The following is an 18,599-nucleotide window of genomic DNA, read 5'->3' on the forward strand; positions in this document are numbered from 1 at the left end:
TGAATCTGTGTCTCTCAGATTGCAATCCTTTGCTCAAATAAAAGCTTTTTTTATTCTTTATTATAGATTAAACTTATTTTCTTTTTGTTGGTTGTCATTTTCAAGCAGATGGGAGATTGAATGTGGAGTGTAAGAGAGAGAGAAGAGTATAAAGTAATTGCAAAGGTTTTGGCCTAAGCAGCCAAAAAGATGGTGTTGCTATTAATAAGAAGAAGATGATAAAAATAGTGATTAGGAAATCAGTTTTAGGAATGCTAAATTTAAGATGTCTGTTAGACAAAAAAAGAGAAGATGTCACATAGGCAAGGGGATATATAAATCCAAAGTTAAGAGATGCAATCTGTGCTGGAGATACCAATTTAGAGTTATTTACACACTAGCTATCTCTAAAGCCAACATTGTGGGTGAGATCACCCTTAACAGTGATTATAAATGGCATGTTCCACAGTGCAGGTACTGGTCAAAGCTCGGTACCAGCACCTGAACAGCTGAACATGGCTGGGACAGGCATACACCCACCCCAATGGGTCTTATTTCAAGCTAGTGACCCAGTGCACGAATTCATGCACATTGAAAGGAAATTAATTAGAAGAAATATTTTAATATCGCTATTCGCCCTTTCTCTATAATAGAAGTGTCAACCAAATTCACAATCAATGACAGATGGAAACATACATGTGCATTTGGCGCCAGCAAGAGCTTTATATGTATCGCACATGCACAAGTCAACTTAGCCTTTTAATATATATTTCATAAACTTTCTTAATTAGACCTGCTTTCTTATTTAGCTAAACTTTTTCCAGCCAAGTGAAGCACCCCAACTTCTCTTTCAAGTAATTGTCAGCAACACAACAGTAAATATCAACACGAAGCAGATTATTATTGTAGATCACGCAGGGAGAACAAAAGGTAAAATATTTCATTGTAGCAGTGTTTGATTATATTCTGCACAGTGAGAAAACCTGAAGTCATTTTCATGGTCCACCCTTTCTTACTTCTTTTCAGTCAGGTCAAGTTTCTAAGCTTTCTAAATCTCCGTTTTCCGGTTAATGGAAAGAAAATAGGATTCTTCCGAGTCTCCTATCTACCTACTCCAAGACATCTATGAGGATCAAATGAGATGAGGCATGGAAAAATGCTTCATAGACATTTGGTTAAAGTGTAACTGTTTCCATCTGGCTATAAAACAAGTCGTGTTCCTGAGCTAAAGAAACTGCTAGGAGGATAGTCACTAGGGAGAGGAAGCCAGGCATTGCTACATGACATCATTATCCGGCACCCACAGTGATCATTTCCAGGCTGGCCATGAGGTCTTGGCAGCGTTGGCTGTGATTTGGTGGGGTGTCGCTCCAGGGTGGTGGCGGGGCCTGTGTCCCATTTGGGGTAAGCCAAGTGTTGGTTTGTCAGAGCCAGGTCCGCGCTGCCGTTTCTCTGTAAATGGCCAGTGTGCGTCACGGCAGCTCCTGCATTGAGCATGTGCCCCCTGGTGATCGGTGCATGTCATAGCGACCAGTTAGACGGGCAGAGGGACACTTAGCATATTCGCCTTTTATGTATATACTAGAGGCCCAGTAAGACCCAGACCCACCCTGCATGAGCCATGGGATGCCAAACCCGCCCTGCGCGAGCTGTGGGACCCCAGACACACCCTGCGTGAGCCACAGGACGCCAGACCCGCCCTGCACGAGCCTCGGGACCCCAGACCCACCCTGAGCAAGCCGCGGGCACTGCCTCTGCTTGCACGAGCCACAGGCCCCTCCTCCGCCACGCCAGCCCCACCCAGCCCGCCAGCTCGTCAGCCCCATGCAAGCTGCGAGTCCCAGCCTGCGAGAGGTGCTCCATGCACCTCCTGGTGACCGATTGTTTGTTTGTGAAGCTGTTATGGCATTACGACTACAGGCCTTTTATGATATAGACTAGAGGCCCAGTGCACGAATTTGTGCACGAGTGGGGTCCGGCCGGCTCGGCCCCAATTGGTGGATCGGGACCGGGCCTGTTGGGAGGAGGAGACAGCAGGAGGTTGGCCAGCCAGCCTGCCCTGACCAAGACCTAATCAGGGCCAGGCCAGCTGGGGGGAGATTACCATGGGTGATTGGCCAGCAGGTCCCACTCCCAATTGGAGGTGGGGCCTGCCATGGGGAGGGGCTGTGGGTGGTGGGCTGGCCCGCCCAACCCCCAAATGGGGTAGGGGTCCAATCGGGGGCCAGCGGCCTGGGGGGCACCATCAGGGGCAGGGCCGGCAGTGGGGAGGGGATGCAAGAGGTTGGCCGCCAGCCCCGCCCCCTATTGGGGTGAGGAGGCAATCTGGGGTTGGGCCAGTTGGGGGAGGGGCTGCAGGCTGATCAGGGTGGGGCGGACCGATCGGGGGTAAGGCCAGCCAGGGGAAGAGCCACAGGGGAGTTGGCTGGCTGCCCTGTCCTTGATCGGCTGGTCAGAGGGGCCACGGGAGGTTGGCTGGCAGGCCCCACCCCCTGATCTGGCCGGTTCGCTGGCCACAATGGGCGTCATAGTGACTGGTCATTCTGGTCATTACGGCGTTCCAGTCGCTGGCTTTGTATATATACTAGGTGTAACAGTTAATAATGCGGATTTTTTTCAATAGATGGAGGTACATATATGTTGATATATATGCAATTTGATATGTATGCTATTTTATTGTATTGACAACAAGCTTGTAAACTTCATACGTCAAATTTGCTGAAGGTGTTAACATCATAGATATTTTTACACTTAAAAATGTCAAATTTTGTGCCAAAAAAAGAGTATTTGTGGGAAGTTTTAATTCATTACTTTATTTTGAAGAAAAGTGCTGCTGAATACTTTGGGAAGCTTATGGTGAACATTATCCATCCCAAGATACTGTGAACGCTTTAAAAGTGATGATTTTGATGTGAAAGACAAAGAACGTCCAGGTCAGCCAAAAAAGTTTGAAGACCAACAATTACAAGCATTATTGGATGAAGATGCGTGTCAAACTCAAAAACAACTTGCAGAAAGATTAAACATTGCTCAGCAAACAATTTCTGATCATTTACAAGCAATGGGAAAAATTTTAAAAGAAAATGGGTGCCACATCAACTGAACGAAAGACAAATGGAAAACTGAGAAGTCATCAGTAAAATGTTGCTTCAATGGCACAAAAAAAAAGTCTTTTTGCATCGAATTGTGACTGGCAATGAAAAATGGATTTATTTTGAGAATCCTAAATGCACAAAATCATGGGTTGATCCAGGTCAGCCATCAACATCGACTTCAAGGCCAAATCACTTTGGAAAGAAGACAATGCTTTGACTTTGGTGGGATCAGGAAGGTGTGGTGTATTATGGCTTCTAAAACCATTTGAAACTGTTAATACGGATTGCTACCAACAACAAATAATCAATTTGAACCATGCTTTGATCATAAAACAACCAGAAGACACGGCAAAGTAATTTTGCTTCATGATAACGCACCATCACACACTTCAAAACCAGTTAAAGACACATTAAAAGATCTTGCCTGGGAAGTATTAACCCACCCGCCATATTCACCAGACCTTGCTCCTTCAGATTACCACTTGTTCTTATTGATGGCACACGCACTTTCTGAGCAGCACTTCAAAACATACGAAGAAGTGGAAAATTGAGTCTCTGAATGGTTTGCCTCAAAACAAGAAAGGTTCTATTGGGACGGTATCCACAAATTACCTGAAAGATGGGGGAAATGTGTAGCTAGCAATGGACATTACTTTGAATAAAGCACTTTTGATGTTTGTCTTAAAATTGTGTTTTCTTTGATTATAAAATCCGCATTATTAACCGGTACACCTAGTATAGATAGATGGCCTGTTGCTAGGGAGAGGTAGCTGGGCGTTGCTACATGACGTCATTACCAGGCACCCACAGCCACCGTTTCTGGGCTGGGCTGGGCTGTGGACCGAATTTTGCACCATGGGGTCTCGGCAGCGTCGGCTGCAATTTAATGGGCTGTTGCTGCGGGGGGTGGCAGGGCCTGTGTCCCACTTTGGAAAGCTGAGTGTTGCTTTGTCGGCACCAGGTCTGCACAGCCATTTCGCTGTAAATGTCAAGTGCACGTTACAGCAGCTCCTGCGTTGAGCATCTGCCCCCTGGTGGTCAGTGCACATCATAGCAACCAGTGGGAGGGACACTTAGCATATTAGTCTTTTATCCTATCTAATAAAAGAGTAATATGCAGATTGACCATCACTCCAACACACAAGATGGCTGCCCCCATGTGGACACAAGATGGCCACCACAAGATGGCCAGCAGGGGAGGGCAGTTAGGGGTGACCAGGCCGGCAGAGGAGCGAAGTTGGGGGTGACCGGCCCTGTAGGAAAGGGCAGTTGGGGGGACCCAGGCCTGCAGGGGAGAGCAATTGGAGGGCAGTTAGGGGTGACCAGGCCTGCAGGGGAGGGCAGTTAGGGGCAAACAGGCTGGCAGGGGAGTGGTTAGGGGGTGATCAGGCTGGCAGGCAGAAGCGTTAGGGGCAATCAGGAAGGCAGGAAGGCGAGCAGTTGGGAGCCAGCAGTCCAGATTGGAGAGGGTGCAGGCTGGGCTGAGGGACACACACACCCCCGTGCACGAATTTCGTGCACCGGGCCTCTAGTATTTATAGATTAAAGGCACTCACCTCAGTGGACCCTTAACAGGGCCCAGTAGGATATCACAGAGCTCACTCCACTGACACCCACTCTCGAGAATGACCTCTTCATACCTGCTCCTCCTTATTCAAATACCAGCACCACCTTCCATTTTCACTTTCAGGTGATGACTGCTTCCTGTTTCACTGAACATTGCATTCTGAAGGAAACTTCTCCAGTCGCACGAATCCTGTGCCTATATCTTTGCTCATGAGCTCAATGAATCACTATTTGTGCTCCCAGCAAGGCTAAATCCTCTACATACACCAAAAAAACACATCCTCTCTCACCTACTCCCACAATTTTCCCATTGCTTGCCTGTGTCATCAAGTTTTCAGTTTTAATAGATATTTCCCAGTAGTCTATACTTGTTGTTATTTCATTAAAAACCAAATGAAATCAATCAGTCAAACAAAAAAGCTACCTCTCTTTATTTTGCACTCCCTCTAAGTCCAACTGCCTTCCCTCTTTTACAGGAAAACACCAAAGAATTGCCTATACCTCTTCCTCCATTTTCTCTTGAAACTCACTCCACTTAATCTTTTGCCCCAACCACTCTACTAAAACTGTTCTCATCCAGGTCACCAATGGCCTCTATGTTGCTAAACCCAAGGGTTAATTTCCAGTCCACAATTCATTTGACCTAAGGTGCGATTTGATACCTGAACCACTCACTCCACCTTGAAACACTTCCTTCAGTTGGTTTCCAGGACATCACACTCTTCTTTTTTAAGTGTTTTTGTTTTGTTTTGTTTTTTGTTTTTTTATTAATCCTCACCTGAGGATATTTTTCCATTGATTTTTAGGGAGAGTGGAAGAGAGGGGGAAAGATAGAAAGAAACACATCGATTGGTTGCCTCCTGCACGAGCCCCAACCAGGGCCAGGGAGGACCCTGCTAGCAAGATATATGCCCTTGACTGGAATTGAACCCAGGACTCTTTGTTTGCAGGCCAAAGCTCTGTCTGCTGAGCCAAACCGGCTAGGGCCACATTCTTACTTCTTTTCCCATTTTACTGACTTCTCTCTCTCTCATTCTCCTTTGTTGGTTCCTCATTTTCCAGCCTTCCAAATGATGGCCCACAGTTCATCTTTTAGACATATCTTTTCCCATTTATATTCACTCTTTTTTTGTTGTTGTTAATCCTCCCCTAAGGATATTTTCCCATTAATTTTTAGAGGCAGTGGAAGGAAGGGGGAGAGAAACATCAATGTGAGAGAGACACATCAATTAGTTCCCTCCCACACTCACCTAACTAGGGCAGGGGGCAGGGACAGGATTGAACCTGCAACCCTAGAACGTGGTTCTGCTGAGTGAGTATAGTGACCCTAGAGGAGGCAATGGCCTTGAGGCTATATGCAAAAAGTTATTGTAATGATGACTATGGGATTTAATTGGGTAAATAAGGGAAACAGCAGATGAGGGAGCTAAAGCATGGTGATTGGTTAGTAGGATCAACTAAGTTCGAGGTCCCTTTGGAGTTTGAAACAAGGTACTAGGGAAAGTGAGCAGAAAATAGGTGATGATTGAGGACAGGAGTACTTGAAATTAGTATTATGGAGGGCTTTCAGTTAGAGTAACAACAAAGTCTGTGTTGTAACCATGGAAATGAGAGACAGAGTTAATAGAGAAGGTCAAGGAATCAAGAGTCCAAAGTATATTAGTTTTATGTTATTGCTATTACTACAATGTAGTGGTTTAAAACAGCACACACCCTGGCTGGGTATCTCAGTTGGTTAGAGCAACATCTAGATATACCAAGGTTGCTGGTTCGATCCCTGGTCCTGGCACATACAAGAGTCAACCAATGAATACATAAATAGGTGGAATAACCAATTCATGTTTCTCTTTCTTTCCTTTCCTCCCGCTCTCTAAAATCAATAAGTAAAAAATAACAGCACAAAAATTTATTCTCACAGTTCTGGAGGCCAGAAGTCTGAAATGAGTCTTTTAGGGCTAAAGTCAATGTATTCACAAGGCTTGTTCCTTCTGGAGGCTCCAAGGGAGAATCTATTCCTTATACCAGTGATGGCGAACCTATGACACGCGTGTCAGCACTGACACGCGTAGCCATTTCTGATGACACGCGGCCGCTGAGGCGGCCGCATGCCGAGGATGAAACATTTGCTGCTCCTGAGGATGAAACATTTGCGACTAGAGTCTTGGAGTTAGACTCTAACTCCAAGACTCCATTCCCGAGTTATGCTCAGTTTTTTGGCGAAGTTTGACACACCAAGCTCAAAAGGTTGCCCATCACTGCCTTATACCATTCAACTGGCCACATCACTCCAATCAATGCTTGCTTGGCCCATTCTCACATGGCCTTCTTGCCTCTGATGTTCTTGCCTTTCTCTTTCAAGGGCCCTTGTGATTACATTTGGGGCTTACCTAGATAATCCACAATAATCTCCTCATCTCAGGATCTTTAATTTAATTATATCTGCACAATTCCTTTGGCCATGTAAAGTGACATTCACAGGTTCTGGGAACTAGGGCAGGGACATCTTTGGGGGAGGGGGCATTATTCTTTCTACCACATTGGGCTTTTGAAAGAGTAGCTATGGGGTCATTGAATTCATCAGAATTATGAAGGAGTAGCATTGGTGAGAGTGAAAGTGAAGCAAAAGTAAAAAATCTTAAAGGGATGAGTGGGAATGACTGAAGTTTCAGCTAAGGACTACAACAGCTTTCAATTTGCTATCGGCCACTATCAGGAAAATGGAAGTTAGAATATCCTTAAGGAGAGAGAATGGTCTGTAACAGTCAGTGAAAAACAGAAAAAACTACCTCACCTCCAAGTCCAATGATAGGAGACATTTGAAAAGATTACAAGGGAAGTAGGATTCTCAGGGAAGACAGCTTTCTGTTAAAGCAAAAAAGTGAAGGGAATATTCAATGACTGCATTTCAGAAAACCCAGTGGAAGATGCGGGGGGAGAAAGAAGCTGTCAGAAAATGAGATAAATAGAGCTATTGGGAAACCAGAGCTTCCTGTAGTAGCTGATATAAACAAGACAGATGGTCTCAAGACACATAAAGGTGGTGGAACTGTGAGTGACGGCATAGGGAGGTGGGAGACCTTGGCAGAGCACACAGTGTTCTGGGCCCCCACTTAACATTGTTAGATAGAGGCCAGTACGGGGTTCGCCTCACTCAAAGCAGATAGCAGTGGAATAAGGAAAGCTCAGAACCAATCATGCTGGAAAAACTGGGAGTTGAAGAGAAGGGCATAGAAAACGAGACATATTTTCATGTTAGTTTGCAAAATAGAAGTAAGTATTTCTGTTTACTTATTTGTTCCTGGTTCTCTGGTTATGGCAGAGACTAAGTTGCCCATTCAGTTTTATGCTGAAGCTAAGAAAGCTTTCCATAGCTTTGGAATTGTGTTATAGGGGCACGAACTATGGAATTGTGTTATAGGGGCAGAGTAGAGTGAGGATTAAGTAATTTACCTTAAGGTGTCACAGGCAGAATTAGTATACATATTGTCTGACTTTTGGACTGGAGTTCTCTCTGTTATTTTAATTTTTTGCCATGAAATAAATTCCAGATGGAGTTGCTCTTTCTACACTTAAGTAGAAAAAAAATAAGCCATTAAAAATAGTGTATATTTGCAAATACGTTTTTTACTTAGAGAAAGATAGTAATTTTAAAAAGAAATGGAAGAAATCACAAATGAGAACAATAATAGTTTGATCACAAAAATGTGAATTTCTCTCAGGAAATATGAATAAGATTCACAGGCAAGCAAACTAGTTTTTAAAAGCTGTCATATGAAAAATGGTTTACATTGTTGCTGCATATAGAGCTTATACAAATACAACAAAAACAATAGAATAATAAAATAAATTGACTTGCCTAGGACAGAAAAATATGCTAATAGTAAAATGGCATATTCACTTACCAAATTAGTAAATGTTGTATAAAAAGACCATATACCTCAGTATTGATACACTGAGATATTTTTATATTTATTCATAGGAGGAAGATAAATAGGTTTGGCCCAAGGGATCAAGAACACAAAGAGTTTATGTACCTCTTAAGCCAATAATATAACATTTAGGAATTTATTCTTAAGAAATAAATAGAAAACCAAATAAAGCTTTATACCTGATAATCACCACATTTACAAAAAAAACTTGCAGAGTCCAACATTCAAGGAATGGTTAAGCAAATTGGTGCACCCATGTGGTTGTCATTAGACCTGGTCACTGACATTTCACTTCTATCTCTGGCACATAGTAAAAATGTACTTTCTTGCTTGCTCCATGCAGTTGGTTGTGGCCATGTGACTTAAGTGGAACAAGAAAATGGAGCACAAACAGAGCCTTTAAGAGCCTTTAAGGCATGTTGTCTGCTCAAGAAACAGATCTTTGCTGTTTGAAGCCACAGAGATTTTAGGACTTCTGTCATTGCATCATAATTTAGCATATCCTAACTAACATAGTCCATATGGTGAAATAATATACAGCTATTAATGTTTACAAAGAATTCCTAAAATCAGGTTAGTGGAAAACAGATATAAAATTATAGATAGTGTGATTGCATCTTTTGAAAACAGACTGAAGAGAACTTTTAACATATTAACAAACTAGAGGCCCAGCACACGATGATCAGGGCCATCTTCCCCAGCTGCCTGCAGCCGGCCCCGCCCCACACCGCCACCCATCCCGGTTCCCCGCTTGCCATCAGGCGATCAGAGCCTGACTGCCAGGGGAAGGGACCAAGAGGTTGGCCGTTCCCGCCCGCTCGTCGGCCCGGCCCCGCCGCGGGTTGCCCTCTGTGTGTGAGGAGACTGGTGGGGCAGGGGCCTTGGCCTGGCGCCACCCACATCCCCTGCTTCCCACCTCTAGTTCCCCGTTTGCCATCCAGCGATCGGAGCCTGCCGGCTGGGAAAAGGAACCAAGAGGTGGTCAGTGCGCCTCATAGTGACTGGTCAAGTGGGCGTTCTGGTTGTTCACCGTTAGGGTCAATTTGCATATTACCCTTTTATTGGGATAGAGGCCCAGTGCACAGGTGGGGGCTGGCCTGCCTGCCCTAATGGGGGCCCTGGATCGGGGTGGGAGTCCCCGCCTGGGGTGGGGCCGGCCAGGGCAAGGGGCTGCAGGCGGTTTGCAGATCAGCCACGCCCCCGATCGGGGTGGGGGTCCCCTCTGGGGGGGGCGGGCCCGGCCAGGCAAGGAGCTGTGGTCCTTCTGGTCTCTGGTCGTTCTGGTCATTCTGCCATTTCGGTTGCTAGGCTTTTATTATATAGGATGTTTGTCACACAGTTCTGAGTTAGGGGTGAGTTTCATTTTCCTTTTAATATTTTTTATTATATTCCAATTTTCAATAATAATCATGTATTCTTTATAAAATCAGAAGGGTAAGCATGTACACACACATATACAAACACCTTCAGTTGGCTTCCAATAACATGGGCAGTTAATTCTTTGTGTATCATTTCAAAATTAAAGATAATTGAAATGAAATTACAATGATCATACGGGCCCTTTATTTACCTGGGCAGCCCCAATCAGGATGAAGGATCAGGGCTACACTTAAATTCAGAGTAGAAATTCTCTCTCCATGGCTTTAGCTCTGGACATAAATTCATTTCTCTCCCCCAGCCCCCACCCCTTCTTGAAGGTTAAGAATGCAAAATCTCTTGCCTCAGGAAAGATGCACCCTAAAAACTATGGTTTCTAAATTGATAACCAGGCTCCATAGAACACAGAGCAGTTTTTCATTGCAGAGCACTGTGAAGAAGTACCTTGGTGGAGAACATTAAAGGAGAATATCCTTTACCTGGATAAAACTTTTACATATATTAATAACTGAAAATGAATAAACTGATTTGAAACTGAGTATGTAATGTGAGTCCCTTACTTTCCCAAATCATGTTGAAGTCTCACATGTCTTTTACTAAGATTAAATTCAGTCCTCCATGAAATGTAGCTTAGACTTTGTTCATTTTTATTCATAAACAATTTCCAAGGGCTTGTATTACTGTGGGCCAGGAATGATGTGTTGCTATTTTATGCAGAGTAGACAGTATGCTTGACACTTATCTACATGCCAAGATGTGGCCTCCCCTGTGCCCCTAGAGTATCTTCCCAGGCCCCATTCGGTACTCACATTCCCTCCTCTTGCTCCAAAATCCTGTCCAAGAACCCTGTTGTCTTATCCCTAATTCTTATTAAGGTTCTGATCCCATTTTTCAATATTAAACAGGACTACTGATAGCCCTATGGTTGTACATATCTTTGTACACTTGACTGTTTTAAACTCCTAAGAGTGGAACTGCTTGGGCTAAAAGCTATGCACCATTAATATTCCAATACACACTGCAAAATTAAAATCCAGAGTTGTCCTGTGACAATCCTGATTTTTTATGTGACTTTTAATTTTTTCCATTCTGATAGGACCACAAGCACTGTAACTCATTTTTGCTTGCAGTTTTTGGTACTTTACCATCTACATGGGAGGTAGGGGATGAACTGCCTATTTGTTGTCATTTTCCCATATTTTATGTTACTAGTATATTGTTATGTTATAGTCCCATGTTTTTTTGTTATTGATTTTTATAGGGATGTTAACCATTTATGATTTTTAATATTCAGATGGTTCTATTTTTGTTAGTTTGCTTGATGGTAGTAGTGATTATATTTAGTTAAATCTGTCAGACTCTTAGTTTCCTGCCATGCTTAAAAGGAAACCCCTAACCTAAAAATATTTAAAGTTTTGCCATGTTTTCTTCTAGTACTTTTATGGTTTTATTTTTAACTTGTATGTCTTGATCATTTAAGTTCATGGTGGTATAAGTTGTGAGATTCAGAAGCAGCTTTAGTTTTTCTAAGTTGGTTTTTGAATAACCCATTTTTCTTCACTGATCCAAAAATGTCTCCTTGGTGAGATGATAAGTTTTCATATACAACAAGATTTGTTTCTAAGCTTTCCATTACAGGGATTCTTGCCCAGGCTGGATACTCATTTGTTGATTATTGGTTGTTTTTTAATACAGATGCATGCATTTGCTCCACTATTTCATTTATCTCCTTATTCCTATCACGCTGCCTATATTTAGAATGTTCTTAAAAGTCCCTCATGCATCTTGTTAAATGTATTCATTATTATTATTATTATTATTATTATTATTATTATTATTTTATTATTATTATTGCTGTTGTGAATGGGATATACTGTATATCCCTCCCTTTTTTTCTAGCTGATTATCATTGGTACATAGAAAGAACATTAGTTTGTTAATTTTGGTGGCTAGCATTTTTAATATACACTTACTGTATTTGATATTTATACATCAGATTTAAGGGATTTCCAGACATTTATATATTTATATACTACACATATATATCATATATCTCACAACATATATACTTAATATTTTTCAGCCCCTTTCCAATGTTTATGTGTTTCCATGTCTTCAATTGGTCCAGTGGCTTGAACTTTGAGATCCTTGTTTTTTCTGGTTTGACCTATGATTTGAAAGAGAGCTATATGGGTGTTTGAGAAAAGAGAACATTCCAGATCTCCAGAATCAAATGACCAAGATTGAGTCTTAAGTATCAGATCTGTATCTGTAAGATGGTGATATCTAACCCATAGGGTTATAGTGAGGATTAAATGAAATATATGTATGTCAAAAGCCCCTGCACATAGTAAACATAAAACAAGTGATAAGTATTACTATTGTTGTCAGCATAATGATTATTGAAAGGAGAAATTTAAATGATAAAAACAGTATGTGGGAAATATAACTTTATCAGTTGCATATAAAATTGTAAGCGCAGGAAAAGCAAATGAATTCATTAAAATAGATCAGAATCTCTCTTATGTTTAGCATTAATTTGTGTGGCTTTTGAAGGTGATCCCTGCTCCTGAAGGATAGCCATTCTCTAGGCCACCAGAGGTCCCCTTAATAATGCACGGCTAGTTACTTAAATACAATTGTGATCGATTTGTGACTTCTCACTGCTTTCCATGGCTGTAAGTTGTTATGAATGTAGTAGAATAGTTTTCCTTAGTGTCTTTTACACATCTTGTTTTGTATTGCATATTTTCGATAATTGTAAAAGTGAGCACCCCATTAGTTGTTTTTTTGATTTCCATTTTCTTAGGATTCTTAACTTAGTGATGATGCAGTCATTCACATGTGTATATTTTTCTGTGTCTCAGAGAAGCTTTGAAATAACTTTCTGATTTATGGAGAGTGAAAAGTGAACCAAACTTTCAAAGAACATTTAGAAAAATGCAGACACTTAAAAGCCAAAATGAAACAATATTTGAAATGATTTACACAATTTCAGCAGTAACTTTTTTTCACTTAAGCCAAAGTACAGTCTAAACAACCTTTCATGGTGCTAAGTCCTTTAAGTGAAAGCAATGGAAGTCTATAAATCAAGTGATAGTTTACATTTATTTGAGAACCACTTTTCTAACTCCGTTTTCCTCTTAAAAGTTAGTATACCCTCTAAAATGTTTAGCCAATTCTATATTGACTTTAAAGCGAATAAAGAAGTAAGATTTTTAAAAAAGATTTTGGAAAATAATATACAGCCACCACTTAGTTTAACAAAGCTGAAGTTTAACAAAGCTGAAAGTAATACTAGATGCTGCTGAGCTGGCTTATTTGAAATAAAAGAATTTAGTTATAAATTGATTTATCTCAGTAGTGACTGAGTAACAAACACAGTCACCATGATAGGTTAATCTCAGATTAGCCTATTGCCACTGATCCTAGGACTCCACAAAACACTCTATTCCTAATTATTTTTAATAACCTCTTATTTTGAAATAATTTATTTCTAAGTTGCAAAAATAGTTCTCATGCACCCTTCACCCGGCTTCCCCAATGAAAGTATCCTATCTAATAAAGAGGGAATATGCTAATCGACCATCACTCCGTCACAAAGATGGCTGCACCCACAGCTGAGGCCAAGTTCCCATAAGGAGCCTTAATGAGCAATCAGCAGGGACCTGAGGCTACGTCCTCCCCCACCCCCATGGGGCTTGACAGGGGACCTCAAGGTGTGCTTCCCGTCCTAGTGCTGGACTAGGGGACCTCAGGCTGCTCCCCCTGCTCCAGCGCCAGGCCGGGGGACCTCAGGCCACGCCCCCCACCATGGGGCTTGACGGGACTTTAGGCCGTGCCTCCCCAACCCGACACCAGGCTGGGGGACCTCAGACTGCACCCCCGGCCCCAGCACCAGGCCAGGGGACCTGAGGCTGCACCCCCCTGCCTTGCTGGGCTTGATGGGACCTCAGGCCGTGCCCCCCACCCAACGGTGCTTGACAGGGTACCTGAAGCTGCACCCCCCTGCTGGTGGGGTTTGACGGGGGACCTGAGGCTGCTCCCCCCTCCCAGTGCTGGGCTGGAGGACCTGAGGCTGCGCCCCCCCCCCACCTGGTGGGGCTTGACAGGGGACCTCAGGCCATGCCCCCCCCCCTAGTCTGAGCTGGGGGACCTCAGGCTATGCCCCCCCTGTCCTGGCGCCAGGCCAGGGGACCTGAAGCTATGTCCCCTGCCCTGCAGGGCTTGAGAAGGGTGGGACTGGCCAGGTCTGGATCTAGCCCAATGCGGGGGGCAAGCTGGCCGGGTCTGGGTCTCACGTGATTTTGAGGCGCATGTGGGTGGGCGGGGACTTGAGTCTGGGTCCCGTGGTGCGCCCCAGACTCTGACAGGAGGAAGGTTTTCATATACATTTTACTAATTTTCTTTCATCTCTGACACTTCTAATATAGAGAAAGGGCAAATAGCAACATTAAATTATTTCCTCTAATTAATCCCCTTTTAATGTGCACAAATATCGTGCACCGGGCACTAGTCATACATAACCATAGATAATCATCACAATACTATTTTGAACATTGGAAATGAACATTGGTACAATACTGTTAACTCAGTAATCTGAACTGTTTTTACATCCTCTATTTCCTCATTATGATTACTTTTGAAAAGTATTGTCTTTTATTTTCCAGGGTGGTATATCTCAAATGGTTAGCTAAAACTGGCTCATAAGTTATATCTACAATTCTTTTGTTCTGTTTAAGTAATGACCAGATTTCAGGGGCATAATGAAGGCAGAATCAGTACAGAATAGCAGATCATTTGAGAGCCTGCATTCTGATTATGACAGTGTTAGAAAAACACAAATATTTTTAAATGCTGAATGTAGACAGCCACAGAGGCTACTTTTGTCTTCAGAATCTACTTGCCCTGACAGGTGAACTCTAGAATATGCTATGAGAACACCCATCTTAAGCTTTTTCATAATCATTGTTATACCCTTGGCTTCTCTCTCTACTTACAGTAGCATTGATTTTCTTAGCTGTGTCCTTGGACTTTTAATTTGTTGACTTTCAAGCATTTTGAACCAAACCCACAGTAAGAAATGCTTTACCTTATGTTCTGTTATACAATGTGTATATGTACATTTAGGGGCATGTCTCTAAAACGAAAACACAAGTAAGTACCAGACTAAAAGTTACCCTACTATATGCAGTATATTTCTATGGTTTCCTCTTTTAAAAAAAATGCTGGACACAGCCTACATATTAATTTCACAATCCACCGTTTGAAAAACACCATGGTAACTTACCTTGTCTCATGTTTTGCTTATTCTACCCTCCTTCCCAAAATCAGCCTTAAAACCTTGTCAGGTTAGAGATGTTTTTACAACTAAATTATTAGAAATAAAACTACAGCTCCTATTGAAATCCACCATTACCTTTTCTCCTCATGTGTGTTAATTTATTTGACAGGCATTATCTTTTAGGAAAGATGGATATGTGTATATGTAAGATAGTGTGAAAATGACATGGTGCAGTGCTGTGATTATTCCATTGTAGAGAGAAAAGTGTTCAATTTTGCCTCATGGAGTCAGAAATGACATTTTATCTGGGCTTACTTCTGATTCAGATTTTACCACAGCTTATGGTAGTATAGGGGGGAAGGAAGGAGGGACAAGTGAAGTATGATAGAAGTGGTCTGAGAATATATTAGTCTAGTGTTGCTTGATGGTGGAGAGCTTGGTATGGGAGGAAGGGCTGTTGTTCAGGGGTTGAAAATGAGATGAGGATTAAATAGTAAAGAGTACTTTATATCTGCACAGAAACCTATGCTTGATCCTGGAGGGAATGGGAAGATCTTAGAGGCAGAAGGCTTGTAAGCAGAGTAGTGACACGAACAGATAAAAGCTGTAGGGGAAAAGTTAAGGTTCAATATGGAGGATGAGTTGGAAGATACAGAGATTAAAGGCAGGGAGAAAAGAATCTATTTAAGTAATAGATGAACACAAATATAAAAATATAGTGATTTTTACCATGCAATTAAAAACATCAGTTTTTTTTGCAAATACTACCTGCTTGATCATTTTGATAGTATTTTATTCTCTCCTATCTCAGCAGTGTGTTCACAATTTTTTAAAGTATATTTTATCCAGCATTTTAGTTTCATTCTGGAAGGTTGTTTGAAGTATCCAACCCATCATGCTACACAACTTAACTCCTTCCATCCAATTTCTCTGTTCTTGCCTTCAGTTATTCCTATTATGTTTTTGCTTTATGTTCTATTCTGCGAGATGGCCTTGATTTTTTTCTTATTCCTACTCTTCTTGCAGTTTGGGGGTTGGTTAGTTTTAGGTTTGCTTTTTGCTTTTCACAATTATATTTTTATTGCCAGTAGCTGCTTTTTCTTTTCCATAGCATCTTGATCTTGTTTAATCGATGCAACATTTCTGCTTACAAAAAATACATATGTACATAGATCCTGCCCTAAAGATTTTACAATCTAGTCAAAAGATGATGAGGGTCTAAATTGGACATTGATAGTAAGTGTGTACATAAGGGGGAAAAGTACAAGTATAAGAAATATATTGAGATAAAATTATCTGGTCATGAAAATTGATTGAAAGTAACTAGGGATAAGAAATCAAGGGTCAGTGCTGATAAAAAAACATCTAGGAAAAAGCCTTGGCTAACATTGTAGTGGTAAAAGACTTAAAGCTTTCCCCTAAGATAGGAATAAGACAACATTTTCTGCCAGCACCACTTCCATTAAATATTATACTATAGTTTTTAACTAGAGCAGTTAGGTAAGAAAAAGAAATAGCAAATCAGTGTTATCCCTATTGCAGATGACTTGATCTTGTGTATCCTATATAATAAAAAGCTAATATGCTAATTAGACCAAACAGCAGAATGACCCTCTGGACAGCCTTCTGGAGGAAGCCGGGGCTGCGAGGGGCTGCAAGGGCCCTGCTGCAAGGGGATGCGAGGGCCAGCCGGGGCTGGGAGGGCCGATCCCCTTGCACGAATTTTGTGCATCAGGCCTCTAGTAGAAAATAAACAAACAACAACAAACAAACAAAAAGCAAAAAAAAAAAAAAAAAAAACTCAGGAGAAGGGAGACAGATTCATTTTGCCTCACCATGCCATCCCCCAAGCTGGTAGTACTCAGTGCCTGAAGGTAACTTCCCAGCTGTACAGAATTCACCTCGCTCGGGAAGGAAGAGCAGGGTGCATGATCAGCTTCCTCAGCCTTTCAGGATACCGTGCAAAGGTCCCACTTGGGTTTCACCTGCCCTAGACTGGCAAAGCTGAGATATGTAGACATGGCTAGGAACAAGGAAGAAAAGGAGGGATACCGATAGCAGTGGACACTCATGGATCAAAGTGGCCTGCTCTACAGACCTGTCCAGCACAGCCATGGACCCTCTGCAGCTTTCACCAGCATTTGCCTCACTCCACAGCTTTTTGTATTTGCTGACACCAGCCGCCTGAGTCCCTCCTTGCTCCTTCCCATTTCCTCTAACGCTGAAGCCTGGGAACTGCACCAGGTCAGGCCTCTGCGGCACATAAGCAAAAGGCACCAGCCTAGACAGCCATGGCTCACCGCCAATGCTGTGCGCACCTCAGGCTAGCCCCTGCAGTTGTGCACTGGCACACTGCACCACCGGCCTGATGCCTGTCACGGGGCTCCACTATGTGCACAAGTCCAGGGGGACACTGTCAACATGGGAGAGGGCACCAACAGCCAGGGCCCCTACAGGTTCTTGCGGGCCCAGATCAGGTCTTTTTTTTGTCATAGGCCTGCACCACCAACCAAACTCACTTGCAGCTAGTCCCTTCTTGTTGTGTACCCTGGACCAGTCTCCATTACAGTGCACATGCCTGGTCAGGAGGAGACTGTAGAGCAAATGGGACAGCGTGCCCACAGCCAGGACACCCACATATGCTGCCGGTAAGCCCATAGGTGGCTCTGGCCCTTGCTGCTTACCCTGCCTCCCACCACTACTTGTGTGTCTGCTCCCATCCCCTGCCATTACACAGCTGGTCCCTGCAGCCAAGTGTGCACACCGCCGACTCCAGCCGCACCCCCTGCTGCCTAGCTGCTGGACGTGGAGGCACCACGGAGGACTGCCAGCAGCCCTTGCCGCCACTGCAGATCCATCCTGTGCTTCCAAGGACCATGCAGTTGTCAGTGCTATGGATCCGAGTAGCCTGAAACCAAAAGGTGTCAACGCCCTCCCCCTGCCACTCCCGCCCTGGACCTGATGTCACCGCATGTCCCAAACTTGGGATCACAATATGCTCAAATATGCCCCCAGCCATAAGTGAACGTCTCTCTTACCAAAGTCTTCCGTAAAATATAGAGGTGACTGCTTCTTTAAATGCCTAGACACTTATTCAAGGTTAGAGGGATCATGAAGAATCAGGGAAATATGACTTGGCCAAAGTATAAACCTCTCAAAGAACACTATCAAAAAAGTGAAATAATTCACAAAATGGGAAGGTAGATACCTGTACGCACAGGAAGAGATGCTCAACATCATTAGTCTTTAGGGAAATGCAAATCAGTACTACAATGAGATTCTACTTTACTCCCACTGGGATAGATATAATAAAAAAGACAATAAATGTTGGCATGGATGTGAAGACATTGAAACCTTCTTATACTTCTG

The 18,599-nt window shown here is 42.9% G+C and overlaps 1 protein-coding gene across 3 annotated transcripts in view; it reads left to right on the plus strand.

Moving 5' to 3' along the window:
* The window catches only part of MIPEP (mitochondrial intermediate peptidase), a 230,656-nt gene that overhangs the window by 153,363 nt on the left and 58,694 nt on the right, over positions 1-18,599 (plus strand). The window contains exon 17 of one of the 3 annotated variants that reach the window (XM_079778652.1): positions 2,803-4,255. The exons of the other annotated variants lie outside the window; for them this stretch is intronic. Within the exon in view, the coding sequence (XP_079634778.1) occupies positions 2,803-2,865 (63 nt within the window). The 3' untranslated portion in view covers positions 2,866-4,255. Of the gene's footprint in view, positions 1-2,802; positions 4,256-18,599 lie in introns of those variants that run through there. 3 annotated transcript variants of the gene reach the window in all.

Source organism: Cnephaeus nilssonii, assembly GCF_951640355.1.
Source record: "Cnephaeus nilssonii genome assembly, chromosome: 8".
Taxonomy (NCBI): Eukaryota; Metazoa; Chordata; class Mammalia; order Chiroptera; family Vespertilionidae; genus Cnephaeus; species Cnephaeus nilssonii.